The sequence below is a fragment of the Tiliqua scincoides genome, chromosome 2, assembly GCF_035046505.1.
Source record: "Tiliqua scincoides isolate rTilSci1 chromosome 2, rTilSci1.hap2, whole genome shotgun sequence".
NCBI classification, from domain to species: domain Eukaryota; kingdom Metazoa; phylum Chordata; class Lepidosauria; order Squamata; family Scincidae; genus Tiliqua; species Tiliqua scincoides.
In genome coordinates this window covers 157181397-157204376 of record NC_089822.1, presented here as the reverse complement: position 1 = coordinate 157204376, position 22980 = coordinate 157181397, and the positions used below count along the sequence as shown (strand labels likewise).

Genomic DNA, 22980 nt, shown 5'->3' with positions numbered 1-22980 from the left:
CTTAGTTCTGAGTAAATCATACTCCTGTTGCATGCAGTATTTGGAAAAGATTAACTTTTAGGTCTCTGTGGCCATTGCTTTTATTAGACTTTGTAGTTTTTAGATGGCTTTCCATATACTAGATCTATGCTTATGGCATTTCCACAAAATACAGTTATCTTTATAGGTGAATTTGCTTAGCAAGGGGCAGAATTGCCATCTTCTCTCATTATTCAGGCTTCTGTTCCCATTATCTGTACACCTGTTCTTCTTATCTGCTGTGCAGAGACCCTCAGGAGGCAGTGGGACCTTCAGAATTGTGCCAGTGATCAGTATGGACCACTTTAAAATGGTGGGCAGAAGCTACCATTGGTCATTTTAAAGGGGTCTGCACTGGTTGTAGGTGCCATTCAGAAGGTCTCTGCGTTATTCAGAGATATTTTGGCACTTCCTGCTACACACTGTTGGCTTCCTGAAGGTCTCATGGTACCTCCCCCCCAGTACTTCTTGTACCTAAGCCCATTGATCCCATAGGATCAATTCCATAGGATCAATGGTTCATTATCTGCAAATTCCTACCCACTATGGTTTCCAGGAACCTAAACTGGATAATGAGAACTGACTGAAATCTTAAAGTAGAATAACAAATATAGCTTACTTGTCTGGGATTGTTCCAAAAGAAAAGTGTAGATAAAGATAAACCCAGCTGCCCCTTAATGCTGCTGTTTTAACCTGTCATTTTTAAGGAGCTAAGGTTCTGATAAGGCAGTAAAACTTGATGGGCTGCTGTAGAAGAAAACAACTGTGTTAAGTACCTTTCTTTTTTCCCTATCTTGAATTATTCTCAGAGTCCCTCTATAAAATGAATGACAGATCTTCCTCAAGACTGCAAGACAGAGTCCTGAGAACTCTGAAAAAAGTATTTGGATTTGACTCTTTCAAGACTTCATTGCAGGAAAGGGCAACTATGACGGTGGGGAAAGGTAAATTTCTTCAGAAGCTAAATGTACTCCTTTGCAAAGCGGAGAGATGTTGAAGGCATTTGATATACTAGCAAAACAGCCATAATTTCCTTGTTTCTGTTAGTGTTAAGAACACATAAGAGAAATGATGCATCCAGACATTACATTGCATTTTATTTTATTTAGTTAATAGCAGTAAAAAGATTCCTGTAATTTAATGTAAGCTATATAAGATTGTTGTTGGCAACCTTCAGTCTCGAAAGACTATGGTATCGCGCTCTGAAGCTATATAAGAAATGCTTTTTAAAATCCCTTTGGACACAGGATAATTTACTTCTGAATAAACTTGAATAGTATCGCCACTTGCACAGATTACACAGGCCTACAAAATTGAGGGTCAAAAAAGTTTTTCCCAAACTTTATGGTGGTTTGATATGAATTTGAGTGCCGATTCCAAAAATGGCATCCGTTTTGCCCTATCATGTCTAGTTTTGGAGATATAGTATAGCCTCATTAGTGAAGCTGCTTGAACCATTCACTAAAGAGGCTATGCTGTGTCTCCAAAACTAGACGTGATCGGGCAAAATGGATGTCATTTTTGGAATCAGCACCCCAAATATACCCAGAATTTGGTGTAACGTTTAAGGAAACAAAAAGCGTGTTGGCCTGTGTTATCTATGTCCTAGTTTACGTCTCTGATCATAGCAATTCCTATCTTTCAAGGGTTATTAGCATGATTTTGGATGAGCTTACTTGTAACATTGCCCCTCTAATTCCCTCAATAACTGTCAAATAAGTGTTTGTAGGACTGGATAATGATTATAAAATGGTTTCATATTTTGTAAGGTGTCATTTCAGAAAGTTGAAGGAAGTGGTTTTCAAATTCTCATGGAGATTTTGCACTGCTGTAAGTTCTTGCGGGGGCAGGGAGAAGGCAGCGACTGACATAATCCCCAGGATCGCGTTGCCAGCGAGGCTGCAGAAACTGGGATGCACTTGCCAGTGCCTGCAGCAGCTGTCCTGGGATGCGGGGAGCCCTGCGCAAGCGTACAATTGTTCCACTTTCACTTTCTGCAGGCTGGGGAGCCCTGCAGACGCTCGCACAGGGCTCCCCGCATCCAAGGACAGCTTCTGCAGGGACTAGTGAGTGCATCCCAGTCCCTGCAGCCTCATTAGTGACACTATCCTGGGGATCGCGTTGCTGCCTCCTTGTTGCCCCTACCCCTTAAGGGGGCAGAGGTCAGGGCCTTCATACTGGGGCGTTGCAACACCCTAGTTTGAAAACCACTGGGTGAAGGGATTTTTCTCCCTTTGAAAATGTTATGACCACATAGTGATCATCATGTCTATTATCTTGGTTAACTGAACAGTTTTAATTTGCGCTGTGTTCATTTTTTTAAAAACTTCATGGTTTAGAAATGAAAACCTCTGTTGGCTTGTGCACCAATTCTATACCTTGTATTTCAGCTTCAGTTTGTCCATTTTTCCCTAATACCTAGGAAAACTCTATGAAGGTAGCAATTTTATTAAAGAAAATGATGTTGCCTTAGGCTACGCAGCTGAGCAAGGGTGTGAATCTGAGGTATTCTCATCCAGATGTAAAGCATGATCCTGTATATCATGTGTACTCTGTATTTCAGAGTATCTTTGGTCTTTAGGAAGTAGAAGGCACCAGAGATAACATCATGTAATGTCTGTCTCGTGCAGCATGATAAAGAGAAATTCTGTATTCAGAATTTGACCGTATCTTCTCTGCCAGTATGCGTGGCAATGAGGGACTACTGAACTAAGACTACAACATATTCTGCTACTGAATTGGTTTTTATTTCTTTTGGTGGCCAGCATATGTCCAACACTGACCTTTGGTGGATGTGGTCTGCTGTTTTTCAATTCAGGGTTTTGTGAATCAGTGTGTTACTATTTCTTTTTTTAATGCTCAAAAATGCACCTCGATATTGTCTTACAAATCCTTTGTTTGTATAGATATTGTATGTAATAAGTAGATAGTATTCTATACTACTTTGTTTTAGAAGACTTGGTGCCTAGTGCTTAGATGTTTTTAAAAGCTTTGAATATTATCTTTGCAGGGGAGAAGGATGTTTTTGTATGCATGCCCACAGGGGCAGGGAAATCCCTGTGCTACCAGCTTCCTGCAGTTCTGGCAACAGGCATCACCATTGTCATTTCACCATTAATTGCACTGATTCAGGTAACATCACTTGTAATGTGAGATGAAGAAACCTGTGCAGGAATGGAGGATGTTGGTTCTGTGGAAGAGATAAAAGTAACTGATGATTGAAATAGAATAGTCATTTGCTGAATCTCCCTTACTTGAAATGCCCTTGTTGTAAAATTCAAATCGGTGAGAGTATTTTATTGTGTAATTCAGTGTTAATGTACTATAATGTGTAAATAGTACTACATTTTATCTGGACTTCTATTATTCTCCAACCATTTGAGTGAATGAGGACACATTTTAATTTTCTGGATTATGTATCTGTATATCTGTCTTCTGTGTGTTACAAGATTTTCTCTGTATACTATCTGTATATCTAGTCTTCTCCTTTATGATTAACAGGTCCACATAAATAAGAATATGAGGCAGAAAAACATCATTTCCTGCATTCTGCCGTAATCAACTAATTTTCAGTACCTTGATGTTACGTGTTTTTTGTATTGACTTAGTTTAGAAAAAAACACTGAAATTAAATACAAGTCTGAAAACTAAGCAATTAAATGAAGGCAGAACATCTTGATTTTGAATTAGGTAAGGGGACTATGGAATAGAGCAGTGGTTTTCAAACTGGGGTGTCGTGACCCCTCAGCCTGAAAGCCCTGGGCTCTTCTCCTTAAGGGGTGGGGGGAAGGCAGAGATGTGATGCCCAGCATCGCACCTCTAATCAGGGCGCAGGGGTGCGCTGCCACTTACCACCGCCTGCAGCATCCTCCTGGGAGCTGGGGGAGCCCAGTGACAACCTCAGCAGGGCTCCCCATGCAGCGCAGAGGCCTCCAGAAGGCGATTGCTACCACTTCCTGTTTCTTGATCGCAAAACAGGAAGTGGTTGCAATCGCCTTCTGGAGGGCTCTATGCTGTGTTGGGATTCCTGTTGAGGCTTGCACTGGGCTCCCCCAACTCCCGAGAGGCTGCTGCAGGCGGCAGTGAGTGGCAGCGCACCCCTGCACCCCGATCAGAGGCGCGATGCTGAGCATCACATCGCCGCCTTCCCCACCGCCCCCACTGCCTGCAGTAAAGACTTAGTGGCTCTTAAACACCCAGAGAGTTCAAAAACCTCTGGAATAGAACATATGAATGAGTTTTGGAAACTGCAGGACTTGATTGTAAATTGTTGGTTAATTGTGTATTGCATCTGTGTGGAAGAAATGATGCTGCTTTAACATTTCCTTGGTTTCTTTTCTACCACAGGACCAAGTGGATCATTTGCTCTCACTCCAAGTAAAAGTAAGCTCTCTAAACTCTAAGATTTCTGCTCTGGAGAAAAAGACCATTCTAGCTGACTTGATGAGTGAGAAACCTCAGATAAAGCTCTTGTATATCACACCAGAGATGGCATCTTCCTCTTCCTTTCAGCCCACCTTGGATGTTTTAGTGTCTCGAAATCTTCTGTCCTACCTAATAGTTGATGAGGCTCACTGTGTCTCCCAGTGGGGGCATGACTTTCGACCAGACTACATGCGACTTGGTTCCCTGCGCTGTCGCATACCTAACACACCATGTATAGCTTTGACTGCCACAGCTACCAAGCGGGTTCAGGATGATATTATTGCATTGCTTAAATTAAAGCAACCTGTTGCCATCTTCAAGACATCTTGCTTCAGACCCAACCTGTTCTATGATGTGCAGTATAAGGAACTCTTAATGGATCCCTACGAAAATCTGAAGGATTTTTGTCAGAAAGCTCTTGGGCAGAAGAATGCCTCAGAGGTAGGTTAAATCTTTAGGAGACAATATTTAATGTATTTATAAAGGTTTTTTCGCACCTCTCTCACATATTCTAAGTAGCTAACAATTTAACACAGAATAGTAGACTCAAACATATTTCCTAAAGTGTACCTTATTAACAAGATGAAAAAGTGGAACTCTCTGAAAAAGTAAATAAAGAACAATAAATGCTAAGTGGTATCCTTTGTATCTATTAAAAAGCATGACAATTCCACTTCCATTAAAAACTAAGGAACCCCAATCAAAAAATACATTCACTAGTATTTTATTGATGATGATAATATTTATATACACTTTTAACAAAAATTCATAAATGTGATTTACATAGCAAAATGAATAAAAAGTTCTATGTTCCCAAAGAGTTCACAGTCTAATAGATGGCATGAATTTTAATAACCTGACAGTATCTGTTTACTCAGAAGTCTCACTGATTTCAGTAGGACTTACTCCTAGGTAAGTGTACCTGGGATTTGCAACCTTACAAGCACAATTTCGTGAGAAGTAAGTTCAGTTAATATGGCACTTACAATCAGGAATAGCACCTTTAAACTAGAATCCTTTGCACCTTTATGGGAGCAAATCCCATTGGACTTAGTGGGGCAATGCTGAATAAACTTGCCTAGGATTGTGCTACACATCTTTTAAAAATCCCAGATAAAATGCTAAACAAGTGCTAAGAGTTAATTTCTACATAAAAGATTCAGTACTTCATATGTGTCCAGAATGTCAGAAAGAAAATCCAGATCATGCATGATTGATTCAATAGTTATATCTAAATGTTGATTTTTCATAAATGTGTAAATCCTAACACTGTTAGCAGGAATTCTAGTACTGATAGCTTTGCAAAACTTTTTACAAAGCTCTCCTCCCATAGGGTTGAAAGAAACAATATGTGGCCTTCTTAAGAGGAAAAAAAATATCTCCTAAATTGACACTAGTCAAAAAGTCCATTTAACTATTCTTTAATCATGATGATGCCTCAGAGTGGTAGCTGGTTAGGCACTAGTTGGTGAGAACAGGGTTCTTTTAGAAGATTCAGTAGTGAGACTTCTACTTATTATTCTTGTTTGCTTCTGCTCTGGCACTTTTAGTGAAATCTTTTTTTTAGCAAGCCCCTGAAAGATATTACCTCTGCTCTTTGACTCTTGAAAGAGTAGAACTAGTCTTTGATTAAATTTCTCAAATCTTGTCTCTTCACCCCATATTTTCTATATTTGAGGGGTGAGCAAGATTATTATGCATATTGCATTTTTTTCAGCCTTTCCTTGGGGAGCTCAGGGCAGTGTCTGTGGGTCACTTTGTTTTTTTGGGGGTTTTTTTTCCACAAAAATCCTATGGGTTATGTTTAAGGTGAAAGATAATGATGGGGTCCAAGTCATTCAATGAACTGAGTGGGCACTTGAACCCAGGTTTCCCGAGTTCTGTGATATGACATTGTTGCTGTAAAATTGCATTCATTCCGTAACAATTCCTTTTACACTTTTGAGTCTAAAGTTTAAAAGGCTTAGTTTTTTTTTCCAAGAAAACTCTTTACCCAGGTTTAGTTGGAGTAACTTCAATTGGTATACATATGAAAAATTTGTTACTATTAGCATCATTTTTGTACCTTGCGTCTGTAGTACAAGCTTATTGGATTTCCTTATTAAACTTCAGCTGATATTTTCTCCTTTTCCCACCCTGATTCAGGGCTCATCTGGCTGTGGAATTGTCTATTGCAGGATGAGAGAATTCTGTGAGCAGGTGGCTATTGAGCTATGCTCCAGAGGAGTGAAAGCCAAGGCCTACCATGCAGGTAGTGAAAGCTGTATCTACGTTTCAGTTGCTTTGTTTCTCTATGATATTTTCAGCAGTGCAGAAATTTAGCAGCACGCTAAATATCATTATCTGGTGCATAACTCTATTTGAAGGCTATTATGTTGCTGCAAAAGGCTGTTCAGTGTTCCTTTAGTTGTGCATGAACTGAGTTTGAGAATAGGCACTTAAAGTACATTATTGTGAAAGTACTTCAAAAGCAAATTATGGAAATGTATATGAAGATGATCTGTTTAATGCCATTCTCTGTTGCCAGTTGACTTTGAGGCCAATCTTGAGCTTGGTGCTCCAGCTTTGTGTTGGAGCGCACTGTCACAAATGTGCTGTGAGGCATGTCTGCGAGGCTTACTGCTGGGCCAGTGCCCGTACTATCCCAGTGCTGGGCTAGCACCGGGTGGGCGCCTGTCCTCCACTGCTCGGCGGTCTCATGGACAGCCGAGCTGCAGCACGGTAAGCAGGGGCAGGGAGGAGGCGTTCCAAGGAGGGGGAGGTGTAGGGAGGGCAGAGAGAGGGCAAGTGGGAGGCGTGCCGTGGGAGGGAGTGGAGAGACAGGAGGAGGGTACTGAGCTCCACAGGGTCCTGAGCTCCACAGGATCCTTACCATTCGTGTAGGGCTCGGCCCCCCTACATGAACGCCTTTACTGCCGACCAAAAGGTTGGTGGTAAAGTGAGTAGCCCCGTTGTGGGGCTGCTTCCCTTACCCGGGAGAAGGGGACGAAAGTTCCCTTCTCCTGAGGTTCTGCCCGTGGCAGGCTGAGGCATGCAGGATGTGACGGCAGCTGTTCTCGATGCCGCTGCAGCCATGTGCCCCGGGCAGCTCAGGATTGGGCTGTTTGACCTGTATGTCTTTTCTTTGGTCTCTGGTTTCTGCAACCCTTCTTTTCTTGACTTTCTGTCTCTATGTGCTTTCTTCTCCTTTCCTGAATAGAGAGTAGTGTTCTATTTAAGTCCAGGATTGCCTTTTGTGGCTGGTAGCTGAATTAAAAACAGCAGCATTAGCACAGTTTTGAAACAAAACTGAAGCATAAAACAAAATAGCTTTACAAAAGTGGAGCACTTAAACATGTCTTCACCTGGCACCCAAAGGACATCAGACACAGTGCTAGGTAAGCCTTCCTGGGAAGAGCATTCCACAACTGGGGGCACTATTACAGAGAAAACCCTTTGTCTGGTCACCACCAGTGAGAAAAGCTGCAGAAGCACCTTCAGTGATGGGTTGTAAAACTTAGGAAGCCTCATGTGGGAATGTAGCAGTCTGAGATCTGCTTTATTGATCAAGCAAATAGATTTCATGATCTTGTCTGGTTAATCCAGAGACCTCATTGCTTTCTGGTCACAGTAGTTAATATGGTACATACCTTATTCCCTTCTGTACCTGAAAAGTCTGAGCATAACCCTGGGTAGCCTATGGGATTTGATTCTAGCCTTGGATCATGAGGTTCTTGACTCAAGCTTGACCCCTGACTGACAAAACCATGTAGGCACAATATGCAGAAAGGTGGATTTGGAAACAGACTTGTGAATTTGGAACATTTCCATAGAATAGTTGTTTGTGTTAAGTGTGAAAACAGACAACTTTCTCCATGATATTGTGCTCCTGTCTTTTATCCCTCTTTTTCAGGTCTAAAGGTTGCAGAGAGAACTTCCGTTCAGAATGAATGGATGGAGGAGAAAGTTCCTGTTATTGTTGCAACTATCAGTTTTGGAATGGGAGTTGACAAGCCTAATGTCAGGTGTGTGTGGAATTATCGCAAATAGAAGAAACATACCCTGTGTGTTTCTGGTAGAGTACATTTCATAAGAACATAAGAAAAGCCCTGCTTGATCTGGCCAAAGGCCGATCTAGTCCAATGTTTTGTTTCCGCGGTGGCTGCCTTTGGAAAGGCCACAGGCAGGTGCAAGAGGCATATTTCTCTCCCACCATTGCTCTTCTGCAGCTGGTATTCAGAGGCATACAGCTGCTGGATCTGGCAGTAAGATACAGATGTCATGTCTAGTAGCTTTTGATAGCTCTGTCCTCTGTGAATTTGTCCAATTCCTATATTTGTTTATTTAAACAATTTCTATTCCACCTTTGCCAAAGCAGAGCAGATGTCCATGATGGCTCACAATGTATAAATAAAACATACAATATATAAAAACAATGAATAAAATCAGAGAAAATAAAACCAATTGGAGGAAGGCCAAACTGTTTACACACAAGGATCTGCTATAGAGGCACAGGGGGCAAACAACCCATCACCCAAACATGAGACAAGACAAAAAGGTTTTGAATCCTTGCTGAAATGCCATGAGAGAGGAGATAGATTTTAATTCCCAGTAGGGATTTCCGTAATTGTGGCACTTCTACTGATAGCTTGCCCCCGTGCTACCATCTCCCTAACTTGGGAAAAAGGCAGCACTTGTAGGAAAGCTGCCTCAGATGACCTAAGAGGGTGCGCTGGAATATATGGGAGAAGGCAGTCCCTCAGATAACCTGACCCCAAATTGTGAGGGACTTTACAGGTCAATACCAGCACCCTGAATTGGACCTGGAAGCAAATGGGCAGCCAGTGCAGTCGCCAAAGCAGTGGTCCAACAGAATTGAACCACCTAGCTCCAGTAACCACCCTGGCCACTGCATTCTGCACTAACTGCAGCTTCCAAACCATGTTCAAGGGCAGTCCCACATACAGTATGTTACAGTAATCCAATCTAGAAGTCACTAGGGCATGGAGCACCGTGTTCAGGTTTGAACGACTCAAGTACGGCCTCAAGGGAAAGCAGTGAGTCCAGGAGCACTCCCAAACTGCGCATCTGCTCCTGCAGGGGAGTGCAGTCCCATGCAGAGCAGGCAGGTGATTCAGTACTTCCATCAAGGATTTCCTGACCAGATGGACCTCTGCCTTTTCTGGATTCAATCTCAACCTGTTGGCCCTCATCCAGACCGCAACCACCTCCAGACATTGCTCCAGGACATCCACAGCCTCCCTGTAACAAGATGGTAAGGAGAGAGAGAGCTGGGTGTCATCAGTATGTTGGTGACATCCCACTTGAAATCCCTGGATAATCTCCCCCAGTGGTTTCGTATAGATGTTAAAAAGCTTGGGGGACAGAATACAACCCTGTGGCACTCTACATTGTAAAGGCCAGGGTGCTGAACAGGAGTCTTCCAGCGTCACCATCTGGGACCAAGAAGGAGCAGAACCACTGCAAAATGGTACCCACCTTGGTCATCCGGCCCAGAAGGATACCATGGTTGATGATGGTATCGAAAGCCACGAAGGTCCAGCAGAACCAACGGGGACGCACTCCCTCTATCTAGTTCTCTGTGAAAATTATCCAACAGGACGACCAAGGCTGTGTCTGTCCCAAAGCCTGGCCTGAAGCTGGATTATAGGGATCCAGATAATCCATCCAAACTTTAAAGCTGTCCAAACTAGTGGCCATCATTGCGTCTTGTGGTGATGAATTCCACAGATGAATTTGAATTCCACAAATTTGTTCAATTCCACAATGAATTCCATGCTATGAATTGTGAATTCCATTCCCCAATGAATTCATGGACGTTATGAATAGAACATGGAGCTTGTGGAAGAGTAATCTCAATTGCATAGGCTGCATTTGTATGCAATTTTTATTTTGAATGAGAAATATACTGTATTTGAATATAATGGCTGTATTGTCTTATCCTGTACAGGTTTGTTGCACATTGGAATATTGCCAAGTCTATGGCTGGGTATTACCAGGAGTCAGGAAGGGCTGGAAGAGATGGGAAACCATCTAGCTGTCGCCTGTATTACTCTCGGATTGACAGGGATCAAGTCAACTTCCTGATCAAGAAGGAACTTGCTAAGATCCAGGTGAGAACTTTGTACAGCGCTGTTCAACATAGCTCTACAGTATGCTGAGCCTTTCTTTTGTGTATATTGTTCAACATTGTTTTTTGTTTTGTATTGATTTAGTGAAGCAGATTTCTGCAATTTATATATAGTTGGTTTGTGTATGCTGATAAAAAGACAGGATATACAATTAATAAATACATAGCAGTATGGATGCTTCTGTACTTCACTGTTGACACTTTAGAGAAGCTGGACTGAAGTTTATTGCTGCTGTGTTTGTTCATAAATATTAGAGGCCAAAATGATGATAAGGACAAGAAGGTTTTCACTTTTGTTTTTGTACATAGGTAGAGGCAGAGCTGCAGAGGTTATGGTTTTTCATAATTTGTACAACCGCTTTGTAAAATTTGTAAAGAGCCACTTTGAATGCCATTTGGGAGATAAAGCGGGATATAAATTTGTAAACAAATAATTTGATACTCCTATAAGACCATAAGAGCCCACTGTATCAGGACAAAGGCCTATCTATTTCAACATCCTTTTACCCTCAGCAGCTGATCAGATGGCTCTGGGATATCCCCATGTAGGAGAGAAAAGCATTCCTCCTACTGCCATTGCTCCCCTGCAACTGTTGTTCAGGCAAAATACCTTTGAATATGGTGACATGCCTAGTCATAATGAAAAGTAGGCTTGTCCTTCATGAATTTCATTTGAACCCCTTTCTAAAACATCATTTTGTAAGTAGAGGTAAGGATACAAAATTCTGAAAGAATGTAACTTCAGGACATAACTGAAAGTTTTGCTTTTTTTGGCTTGCTAGGAAAGCCGAGGCACCTTGAAAGAATCTGATAAAGCTATGATGACAGACTTCGATGCTGTGGTGGCTTTCTCTGAAGAACTAGGGTAGGTAGATCTTGATTTATATGAATTGGAAAAACAGGTACTTTTACTTAGAAGAGCTTAGTGTTTCTGGGCATTGTCTCCTATGATACTGACTTTCACCGTAGGTAAACCGATAGATCTGGTAATGGGGATTAACGGCCTGTGTCATTTGGCTTTAAGCACTTTTCTCCAAAGGGTCTGGTAGAGTATCAGTTCTACAAATTGACATGTTTTCTAGAACCTCTAATTGGCTTCAGCTTTCTTCTTTCAAAGGAAAAGTGATAGCTTGATACAGACTTAATTTAGATTGACTATTTCTTTGAACCACAAACAGCCTTCAACAAAGGCAACTGCCAGTAAAGAGCAAGTTAGTCACTAGGTCAAAAAGGAAATCCCAAGAAGAAATCTGCCTATTGATTTCAATGGATTCCAGTTTTGGTAGAGTCGGTCCTGCAGTAGCAGCTGGAGACCAGCAGGGGTTCTCTGCAGCAAATTAAACCAGGAGTATGAGAAAGATCTTGCTGGCTGATGAATCCCATAACTACTGTTTTGCAGGAGGGCTGTTTCCAGCTTGTTGTTGTGTTTTGTGATTGTGCCAGGTCCTTAACTCCATAATATTGGCAGGAGCAGGCAGCTCATACACCAACATTCACATGACATACGCAGAAGTGTAAGATGTATAGAGAGGGAGTTGAATAGTGTGCCCTTGATTGAGCAGCAGCTGAAGGAGAAGGAAACTGTGTAGGTGAGGAAGCTGTGCTTTTAAGGACAGGAGGCATGGAGCAGACACCACAAAATCAGTGGTAGTGGAGCTCCCATGGAATGGGGTGGCCAGTCAGTCTACTAAAAACCAGGCATTTCGCTGCCTTTGGAATTGGATTCTGAGGTAGAAGATGGTGACCCAGAAATGGTAATACAGAATAACATAAAACAGAAGGTTTTAGAGATGGCCATGAGTTGGTTTGTTAGGGAAGTTAAGCATGGGAAGGGGCCCTAAAAACTGGAGTGTGTTGCAGCACACAGCCTTGCCTGTATCCATCTCACATTATCTTCACAAGTGTTCTTCATGTCATGGAACTTTGTGCTGCCAATGTATGGGAAGGATGGGGGGGGGGCAGAGTCAGGAAGTTGTCAGTGGCTTATAGAGCATTTCCCTTACAGCCCAATCCACCAGGACCACAGTGCCAGTCTTAGCTGTTGCACAAGTGCCGTAAAAATGTTACAGCAGCCAAGCAGAGATAGGCAGACACTGCACCTTTGCACTAGTCGGAGAGGCACTGGGTGTGGTCAGCAGTAAATTCCCTGCTTAATGGTGGGGAGATGTTCCAAGGTGGGAAGGGGGTGAAATGGGGATGGTGACATGGGGGCGGGTGCAGGTGGAGAGGGTGGCAGAGGCTCCTGTAGGATCCTGTCCCCCTTACAGGCCCAGTCAGCATGTGGCTGCATGTGCCTGCGTAAGTGATTTTTCTGGTGCAGGATCGAGGAGTCCCACAGTAGTTGATGGGGCTTATCCTGGGGCAATGGAACAAAAGTCCCTTTACCTCAGGGAGACCCCCAGCAGACTTGTTTCCTGCACTGGGTATAGTGGCAGCCTTTTCGATGCTGCTATATCATGGCATGGGCAATTCAGTTAGGATTGGACTGTTAGTTGCTGTGTCCTGTCTAAATAAAGTTAATGAAGTAATGATTTAAAAATCCACATGTATGATGGATCTTAATTTACTAATTTAATCCTAAGCATGTTTACTCAAATATGAATCCCACTGAGTTCAGTGGGGCTCGCTTGCAAGTATGGGCATGTAGGATTGCATTCTAATTTTTCTATAAATAAGAAATTTGACATCAATGGACAATTAGCTGGGTAGTTGCAATTGGGTATGTATGCATATTTTAGAATATGCTTCTTAGAATATGCTTCTTACCTGGCTAGCCGGCTCACTTGCTCTCACTCACAGAGCAGTTCCCACACAGAGCTCCTCTGGAGCTCCCAGCTGCCCAGTCAGTGTGTTGCAGATGAGTGGTGCACCACCCCCCAGGGGCTGGATATGGGCACCAGCTGGGAGGTGAACCCTCTCCTTTCTGTTGTGGCAGTTGCAGCTGCCCCTTGCTAGCAGCCAGAGCTGCTGGCCCCAGCCACCCCAGTCCTCACACTGTTGAACCTACAGGGGAAGGGCTTAGGAGTGGATGCTTTGGGGCCAATAGGCTGCCACTGGCAGCAGCTGCCAGGGGCAGACAACGCATGGTGAGCTGCAGACAGAGAACTGAGGAATGACAATGGACTGGGAAGGTGGGATGGAGGGGTGCGCGGACTAGGGACGGCTCTCCCTTAGTGGCTGGATGATCAAAATGGGGGAAAGGACTCCCTAATGAGTTCAGGGATGAGGCTCTTGATAAAGCAGGATAGTGGGAGTCTCAGTGACCCAGCATGGAGAGCAGAGGAAGGGAGGAGAAACTTGGGTGTTGTAACCTCTCTGCCTTCCCTGTCTGAAGCCGGTTTGAGAGGGTTAGCCTTCCACCCTGCAAAAGGATCTTCAAAGCAGCAGCTTCTGGTTGCTTCTTCCAAGCACATTGCTGTGTGAGGCTTAAAACAGCTGCTCTCCCGCATAGCTGCTGCCTGTCTCTGGCCCTGTAGCACACCTGAGACCCATTCGCGGCAGACTACTATGCCATGGCACAGTGGTTGAAAACCGCTGGGCTAAAGAGTTGGTGTCTTTAATAAACTAAACTAAGATGTCCCTCTGAGTTTTGACTAAAGTTTCTTCCATACCCTGTTGACAGGAGGCTCTACTGACACACAGTCTAATTCTATGCATAAACACTTGGAAGTAAGTCCTACTGGGTTAAATAGGGTGTGTACTGTGAGTGGGCATAGGATTGCAATCTGGAATGTATAAAGCCGCCTTATTCTGAGTTAGAACATTGATGCATTTAGCCCAATCAACCAACTGCAGAATGAAAGGTATGCACAAATCTAGCAATGGAATCCTAATTATAGGCAAGAAACCACTACACAAATTACAACCTGTACTAAACTGGGAGTGCTATACTTAAACAAATTTCTATGTTGGAATCACCAGGCCCTTAGTTTGGCAGCAAAGGGAGTAATACCTCCTTTGCTAACTGGGAAATTATTTTTGTGATGTTGCTCTGGATCTCTTCTTCAGGTGGTTGCCAGGCCTGTGCAGTGTGAGGATTGGGGAACATTGTTTGTTAATATCTTTATTTTAATTCCAGGGAAATGTAAATATGATATGGGCATAAAACAGAAGTCCCACTAAAGGTAGAGCCCTGTGGCAAGTCAAAAAGGAGAAAAATGTTGATAGCTTTTATGTGTTGTGAAAATGCTGGTGTGTTAATATGGATGGTGTTAAGACAAATAAGGTCAAATGCAAACAATCATCTTCTTAGATTAACTTCTTCTGTGAATACTGCTCATAGCAGCCATAATACTTTTGCACTATGAGGGAAATGGTTAAACTCTTTAGATCAGTGGTTCTCAAACTGGTGGGTTGCAACTCACCAGTTCGTGTAAAGGTTCCCCTGTCCCTTTAGAGGGCAGGGAAAGGGGAGAGGCAGGGAAGCGATTACCAGGATCGTGTCCGCATGGGGGCACGAGTGGGTGCTTCTGACACATTATGTAGGCTGGGCTGCAGCAGGCTGCAAGAAGTGCAGGGAGCCCTGCACAGCACTCCCTGAGGCTTGGAACGTTCAGAAAAAGCAGGCGCAAAGCACTTCCATTTTGCAGGCCCTAGCCCCTCTCCCACAAAGACTTACTGAGGGAGTAAAGCTCCTTCAGAGTTTGAGAACCACTGCTTTAGATAAATGGTATCTTAGATAATTTGTCAAAACTGTGATTTCCACTTTTTGGTTAGATACACTAACTGAATGGTGCATTGAACTGAGATTAAAACTGAACACTGCACCGTTCAGAACCAGTTACGCATGTCATTTGAGGAGTAAATGTGGGGGTAAGCAGAACTTGTACTGCAGCAAAAGAAAGTGTGCTAGCTCTGGAAGGTTGGTGTGTCTGCCCTTGGATGTATTTCCTGAGAGATGGTGGAAAGGATGGTGGCTCTTCATTTTCAGAAAATGCATGTTGAGTTATGGACATACCTTTTCATATTTGCATATCTGAAATAATTCCCTTAAAAGACTAAATTCATGGCACCAGGCTTCAAAGAAATGGAAAAAGATGTTCCTATAGGGCTACTGCAAATAGTATCCTGGTTTATTTGCCTCAAAAATAGCTCTGTTTATGTCTATGCTACCTGCATCCCCAGTTTCTCCTTTTCTCATAGCTCTTCACAGCTATACTATTTCTTCTCTGCTCCTGTTTCAGTGCCAACTTTTCCCTCCCTTCCTTGAGTGACCCAAACCGGTCAGATCACATACTGGACATGAAGACAATTGGCTACATAGTATCCTGATCATACTTGGCTAAGGGCAAATTATGTCCATGTAGAGTTAATACTGGTCACTTAAGTGATTGTAGTCAACCAGGGATCACTAAACATTGATACTTAAGGCCTTTTAGGAACTTTTAAGCATTCACTTTAGGAACTTTCACAGAGGCTGCAGAACCACTGTCTGCTCTATGAGGAAGAGGAAGGGAATGAGAAGCCAGTGAGGCATAATCCCACCCCACCCTCATTTTTTCTGTTGTAATGATTTTCCAAGCTGTTCTGGGAGCCTTGTCAGCTGAAGAGTAGGGTACAGACTCTATGTATTTTTTTTGTTTGTTTCACAGTGATCCATGAAAAATTGTTGAAAGTGTGTGTGTGGGGGGGGGGGTGCTTTTTAATGGTGATGAAGAGCTTCACAAAATAGGAACCCTCTCCTCAGCCCCATTGCCCCACGCTGAACACCCTTACCTAGGAGTAAATGCAATTACATTTAATAAAGCTTACTTTTGAGTAATCAGAGAAGATTATGTGAATTAAGTACAGTGTACTTGTGGTTGTAACATGAGAAGAAAATTACAAGTTATCTAGTTTTACTCGAACAGTTGCCTGTATTAGATTCTTGAAAAAGATAAGATACACTTTAAAAGAGACAATTTGTGGTTTTGTAACTGCAAGTTGAGGGGAAAAAAATCAAACGTTGATCACTGATCAGCACAAGTTTAGAAGACTATGTATGTGGCTGAATTAAATGTTCTCATTTCAAGACAAAGAAGACAGGTGTGCAGTTTTCTTGAAAATCACACATTAAAAAAAAACTTTTAGAATACAAAAAATTGGTTATACAATAATTCAAATTATTCAATTTATCTACATTTTGAGCTGCTGATCTCTGCTGCTGTTTGAATATTTAAACTTCAAATGTTAAAAAAAGATTGTTGGCCAAGTTTCTTTAGCAAAAGAAGTTCTTCTTGAACAGGTGAATCCTCAAATAGGCAAATAAGTGATTCTTTAATGTGCATTGTATTTGGTATCCAGTGGTGGTTGTTTACGTACATTTGTAAGACTGCAGTTCTATACACACATACCTGGGAGTAAATCCCATTGAATTCAATAGGACATCTGAGTAGACATGACTAGGATTGCACTATAGGTCTTGTTAGCTGTAGCAGTTTCTTCTGTTGCATCTTAACTTGTACATGTGAAATAGTGGAAGCAAGAAGAAATAATCCTCTTTGCTGCTTGGTCACTGTGTGAACTGATTACAATGCAGCATTCTTGACATTCCACAGGCCAGGCTGCTCTTGCTATTTATATGGGACTTGATTTATTTCTTGGGGTTGAGCAGCATCCAAAGACAGCAGCAAACAAGAGAAGGGCAATGATGGTAGCAAGGAATGAAACAATCACTATCAGTCCCCCAAGAGCCCCGTCATCTGTCTGAATTCGGGTTTTCATATCTTCCAGAACTTGAGATGCCTTTTGTATTGATGCTGACATTTTTCCTGGGACCTGGCAAATTAATTGGACATGTTGAAAATGAGATATGCAACTTTCAGCTTGTTGCCTACCTCTGCTATTGGTTTCTCAGAAATGCAGGCACAGACCCCTCTGTCCCTTATACTTGTAAAAGTGTAACTCACTGAAGGTTCAAAGAGGAAATAACAAACATAAAATATTTTGTAGGTATAAGAACATAAGAACAGCCCCACTGGATCAGGCCACAGGCCCATCTAGTCCAGCTTCCTGTATCTCACAGCAACCCACCAAATGCCCCAGGGAGCACACCAGATAACAAGAGACCTCATCCTGGTGCCCTCCCTTGCACCTGGCATTCTGACATAGCCCATTTCTAAAATCAGGAAGTTGCACATACACATCATGGTTTGTGACCCGTAATGGATTTTTCCTCCAGAAACTTGTCCAGTTCCCTTTTAAAGACATCCAGGCCAGGTGCCATCACCACATTCTGTGGCAAGGAGTTCCACAGACCAACCACACGCTGAGTAAAGAAATATTTTCTTTTGGCTGTCCTAACTCTCCCAACACTCAATTTTAGTGGATGTCCCCTGGTTCTGGTGTTATTTGAGAGTATAAAGAACATCTCTCTATCCACTCTGTCCATCCCCTGCATAATTTTGTATGTCTCAATCATGTCCCCCCTCAGGCGCCTCTTTTCTAGGCTGAAGAGGCCCAAGCGCCGTAGCCTTTCCTCATAAGGAAGGTGCCCCAGCCCAGTAATTATCTTAGTCGCTCTCTTTTGCACCTTTTCCATTTCCACTATGTCTTTTCTGAGATGCGGCGACCAGAACCGGACACAATACTCCAGGTGTGGCCTTACCATCGATTTGTACAACGGCATTATAATATTAGCCATTTTGTTCTCAATACCTTTCCTAATGATCCCAAGCATAGAATTGGCCTTCTTCACCACCGCACATTGGTTCAACACTTTCATTGACCTGTTCACCACCACCCCAAGATCTCTCTCCTGATCTATCACAGACAGCTCAGAATCCATCAGCCTATATGTGAAGTTTTGATTTTTTGCCCCAATGTGCATGACTTCACACTTACTGACATTGAAGCGCATCTGCCATTTTGCTGCCCATTCTGCCAGTCTGGAGAGATCCTTCTGGAGCTCCTCACAATCACTTCTGGTCTTAACCACTTGGAAAAGTTTGGTGTCATCTGCAAACTTTGCCACCTCACTGCTCACCCCTGTCTCCAGGTTGTTTATGAAGAGGTTGGAAAGCACCGGTCCCAGGGCAGATCCTTGGGGCACACCGCTTTTCACCTCTCTCCATTGTGAAAATTGCCCATTGACACCCACTCTCTGTTTCCTGGTCTTCAACCAGTTCTCAATCCGTGAGAGGACCTGTCCTCTAATTCCCTGACTGTGGAGTTTTTTCAGTAGCCTTTGGTGAGGGACCGTGTTGAACGCCTTCTGAAAGTCCAGATATATAATGTCCATGGGTTCTCCCACATCCACATGCCTTTTGACCTTTTCAAATAATTCTATAAGGTTCGTGAAGCAAGACTTACCTTTACAGAAGCCATGCTGATTCTCCCTCAGCAAGGCCTGTTATGTTCGGCTTTTTCTATAGAGTTTATTTAAGGTCTTCTGGCTGTTTGTCAGTCATTTGGGAGTGGAATCTTGATGTATCTACAGTGGCTTCCACTGATTGTTCTGTATTTGTAATTCTAAGGATCTTAGTCTTATTTCCAAAATTGTCCAGATTGTATATTAAAAGATGTGAAACTGCATTTTGTGCACAGAACGTTGTGGAGACAGGCAGAAAAGTTAATAACCTAGCTAGTGTGTGTCAATGCATGTATGTGAAGGGAGTTCACTTTAATAATATTAAGGGTGTGTACCCTGAGAAATGTGGGTCTGTGTTTGCTCAAGCTTTTAAATTGGCATTCAGCAGAAACAGACATGTACACTTGTACGCCTAAAAGTGTGCTCAGGCTTGCTATCTCTAACAAACTAGACTGGTTTAGTAAACTTATTTCACCAACACATAATGTGGTGATAACCTGTAGAAGAAAGGTGTATTGTGCAGTAATACGCAGGTCTCTCCTGAAATAAGTCCCTTGAATTCAGTGCAACCTGCTCTCAGTGCAACGTGCAAAGATTTGCAGCCTAAGGAAAATGATGAATGATTGAAGTATTATTAACCTAACATGGACAAATCCTACTCGATCTGCCAAAAACTAGCAGAAAACCTCAGGAAATCCATCCCTTTTACACTATGATGTTCTGAAATGATTTATTTTGAAGAAAATCTAGATATATGCAACTTTATTAAATCATTCTGTTTTCTCTTTGGTTGTGTGCCCAAGTTTTATTTGTATGAGAGTTACTCATAGATTACTAGTATATTGCAGTGCAGTGCCTTCTATTTGTTTGACCTGAACATGAAACATCTCATATTTAGCAATATGCATTACACATTGTTCATAGGCTATTTCTTCCTATATGTGCCTCAATTGATGTCCTGTTAGTTGAAAAATTATTCTCACAACAGATTGAGTATTTCAGACTTTCAGGAAAGGTTCTGTAAATATTAAATATGCCAACAGAGAGTTCCAAAGCAACTGCGGTTGATATTTAATTGAAATTAAAACTGCAAAGCTAAAGAGCTTGCTGCCTTTAAACTGTATAGATTGTAGAGGACTAAGCTCTCCTGTCACCTTTCAGAATGGATTGCTTACAAGCCTATTGTTATGACCTCTAAATAAAGCTTGACATAATTTTGGAAGCAGTTTGTAGTCTTAATTCCCCTGTTATGTTCTGTTCTCTGAAAGGATATGTGGATTATTTCTTCACATTGCGTTTGCTGGTGTGCAGAAAGATTGAAGCAATTGGAGCGCAGAGAGAGTGAAACGTCAGCTAAATTTCAGTGTTTTTATGTTTAGCCCTGCTTTCTGAATTTTGTCCTAAATGCTGCATAAAATGAGACGGAATTGGGGAGACTGTAACTTGCTTCACCCTCACAAAGCCATGCTCAATTAAAATCTCTGAAACACGCTCTAGTTGCCATTTGCTTCCTTGCAACAATATTTAGGTAATGCTTCCTTATTCATGTGTATGAGTCTGTTTAACCAGAGGAATAAAAGTAGAAGCACCAAAGGGCCTAATCTTAGAAAGTTTGTCTGTAAACCTGTCATGACAACTTCCAAACCATTCCCCTAAAGTGACAACAGCAGCTGTGCCACAAAATGAACTTAGAAATAAGCTCCAAGACTCAAAAAAACAGGCAGATGTCTTCTGGAGTTCAACAGATAACTGATGACAATTCTAGTAAATTTGGAAATGCAGAAGCAGAGAAGGATTTTGTTCTCACCTGAAGCTGAGTGTAGTTTTCTTCTCTCAAACACTTCCCAATGATCTTTACTCCCTCAGAAAGGTTTAGTTGTGCAGTTAGCAAATTTGTAATATCTAATATGACTGCTTGTACTCTAGCAAATTATTAACTCTGCAGATAGGTTGTTTTCCCTTACCGAGGTTTCTGGGAGGGTGGAACATATCTGTTTGGAAGCCTGGATTGTACAGTTAAGATATTTCATTTTTCCACAGTTGGTGTTGATTAATCCATTTCCAGAGCTCATTTATGTGCGTGTGTGTTTTGGAGACAGCGCACTGGAAAACATGCAGATTAAAGCATTGTTGTGTGCTAGGTGTATGTCCTTGGGAAAATCTGCTGCTGATCCTTCTTGAATACTACTCTTTTTCACAAAAATTAAATGGAGGAGGTTAGGGCTTGTTGGTTGACAGTCTGACATAAAATAGAAATAAGGATTGCCTTGACAGGTCCAGTCAGTCAGCATTCTCTTTCCAGCAGTGACCAACCAGATCTCCTTTAAAAAGTGCAAGTGCACATGATGAAGATGGCATCCTCTATTTCCAGCAACTGATAACCATAACAACCTTACATCTGAACATGGGGCATGTGTTGAGCAATAATTTTAAAACCTCTTTTAAAGCCCTCTGGGCTAGTGAACTTCTGTTTGGTCCTAGCCCAGTGCCAGTCAATTCTGTTGGTTGGTTGAATCCACATTCCAGTGTTTTGGGAGATAATTGTTCTTTTAAACATTGTTGATCTTTTCCAGCTGTAACCAAGACTCTGGGCAACATGTGTGTTAATACATACCCCAGAGCAAGTGTGTTACAGCACCTTTTACCATTGACCATGGTGCACCTATCTCCCAACTTGGTACGTGAGAAAAAGGAAGTCAGAACTTAAATGCATAACAAGAATGCAACAAATAGTTTGAGAGTTTGAATGTGGTGGAACATGGAGATTTTTTTGCTTGATAAATATTTCTGAGGTGAGATAAAAATTCCTGAAATATATAGATGGGAGGTGGGATTTACATCAGTGTAAAGGCATGGGAGGAAAAGGTTAAGCACTATCTGCCAGAGTGTTGCTGCATCCATCTTTAAGTGAGCTGCCTGGAGCTGTTAAGTAGAGAAACATAAAAACCAAAAATAACAAACATAGAGACCCTAATGCGTCCTAGTGTCTTTTCCTAGATAGTCCATGATGCTGAATGCATTAATGTAGATTCAGGATGCATTGCAGCTCTAGTATAGCCTGCATGTCATAGTACCATAGGAAAACTGGATAACAGGAAGTAATTTTATCGTAGTTCTCTCTTGCTGTCTTGTCCTTTTTTGACTTGCACCAGCTGTTGTATGCTTAAAGGAGCAGCTGTGTTTGAAGTCAAGCTAGTCTTGGTGTATGTCTGTATGATTTCTGGTTGTACTTTCTCATTCCTGGCTCCTGAACAAGGGAGTGACTCCTGAATTGGAGCACACCCAGAAGAAATATGCTAGTGGTTTTTAACCACAGTGTGTAGTGTTGTTTTTTTTCTTTCTTTCTTTCTTTTTCTTAAATCCAGAAGTTACCATATGTGTATATGGGGCAATCAGCAAGGCTTCAAGAACAAGTTGCCCACATACCTTGTGCCCACCAAGCCAAAGATTACTGTGTATGCTAGCTCACTAGACCTAAGATCTTTTGTTTTTGTGACCTGCAATTGCAGTTGACGGGGAAAGCCTGGTGTTAAGCATGTGGTAGCTTGCAATACATGGATGATGGACATTAAGCTTGGTAGGCTGGAAGCTATGCAGACGTTTCCTAAAGCGTTCATTATACAAAAGTTCCATGTTAAACTGCTGAAGAACAGCCAATGTGAGCTTATTCAGGTCAAGGTTGTGGAACCGTGGCATGTAGGATCACTAGAAGTCTGTGTTGATGTAACCACACTAGTCACCAGGCCCTTGTGACTGCTTTCTACAGAGGTTACCAGAGCAGTGTGTTTAACATATGACTAAGCATTTGGTGTTGCATACTGTGAGCAGTTACACAATATCAGTGATATTTTACCAATTCTTGTTCTTAATACTCTCTCCTGTTAATGTAACATGACTACTCATAGGAAGAAAACAGTTCTGAACCACTCATTGTTCTAAGCATTCACACTGCCAAAGCTGTTACAAGTGAACAAGCCTGTGCAGGGTTTCTTAGTGCAGTCACACATAGCAAAGATATGCATATACATGCACTTTGGAAACTTCCATAGCTGCCCCAAGCATTTGCCCTGTTCTTGAGTGCAGGAAGCCCTGTGGCCATAGTATGTCTTGAGGATAGGAA

At 42.2% G+C, this 22980-nt stretch overlaps 1 protein-coding gene across 7 annotated transcripts in view; it reads left to right on the top strand.

Annotated features, from left to right (window-relative positions):
- Positions 1–22980, top strand: part of RECQL5 (RecQ like helicase 5) — an 83698-nt gene that overhangs the window by 1245 nt on the left and 59473 nt on the right. For all 7 annotated transcript variants that reach the window (XR_010793835.1, XM_066616487.1, XM_066616485.1 and 4 more), the window contains exons 2-8: positions 828–962; positions 3029–3150; positions 4366–4884; positions 6589–6694; positions 8336–8447; positions 10394–10556; positions 11356–11438. Coding sequence is in view for 6 of the 7 variants with exons in the window: in XM_066616487.1 (XP_066472584.1) it covers positions 842–962; positions 3029–3150; positions 4366–4884; positions 6589–6694; positions 8336–8447; positions 10394–10556; positions 11356–11438 (1226 nt within the window). In the remaining variant the exon portion in view is untranslated. The remainder of the gene's footprint in view (positions 1–827; positions 963–3028; positions 3151–4365; positions 4885–6588; positions 6695–8335; positions 8448–10393; positions 10557–11355; positions 11439–22980) is intronic.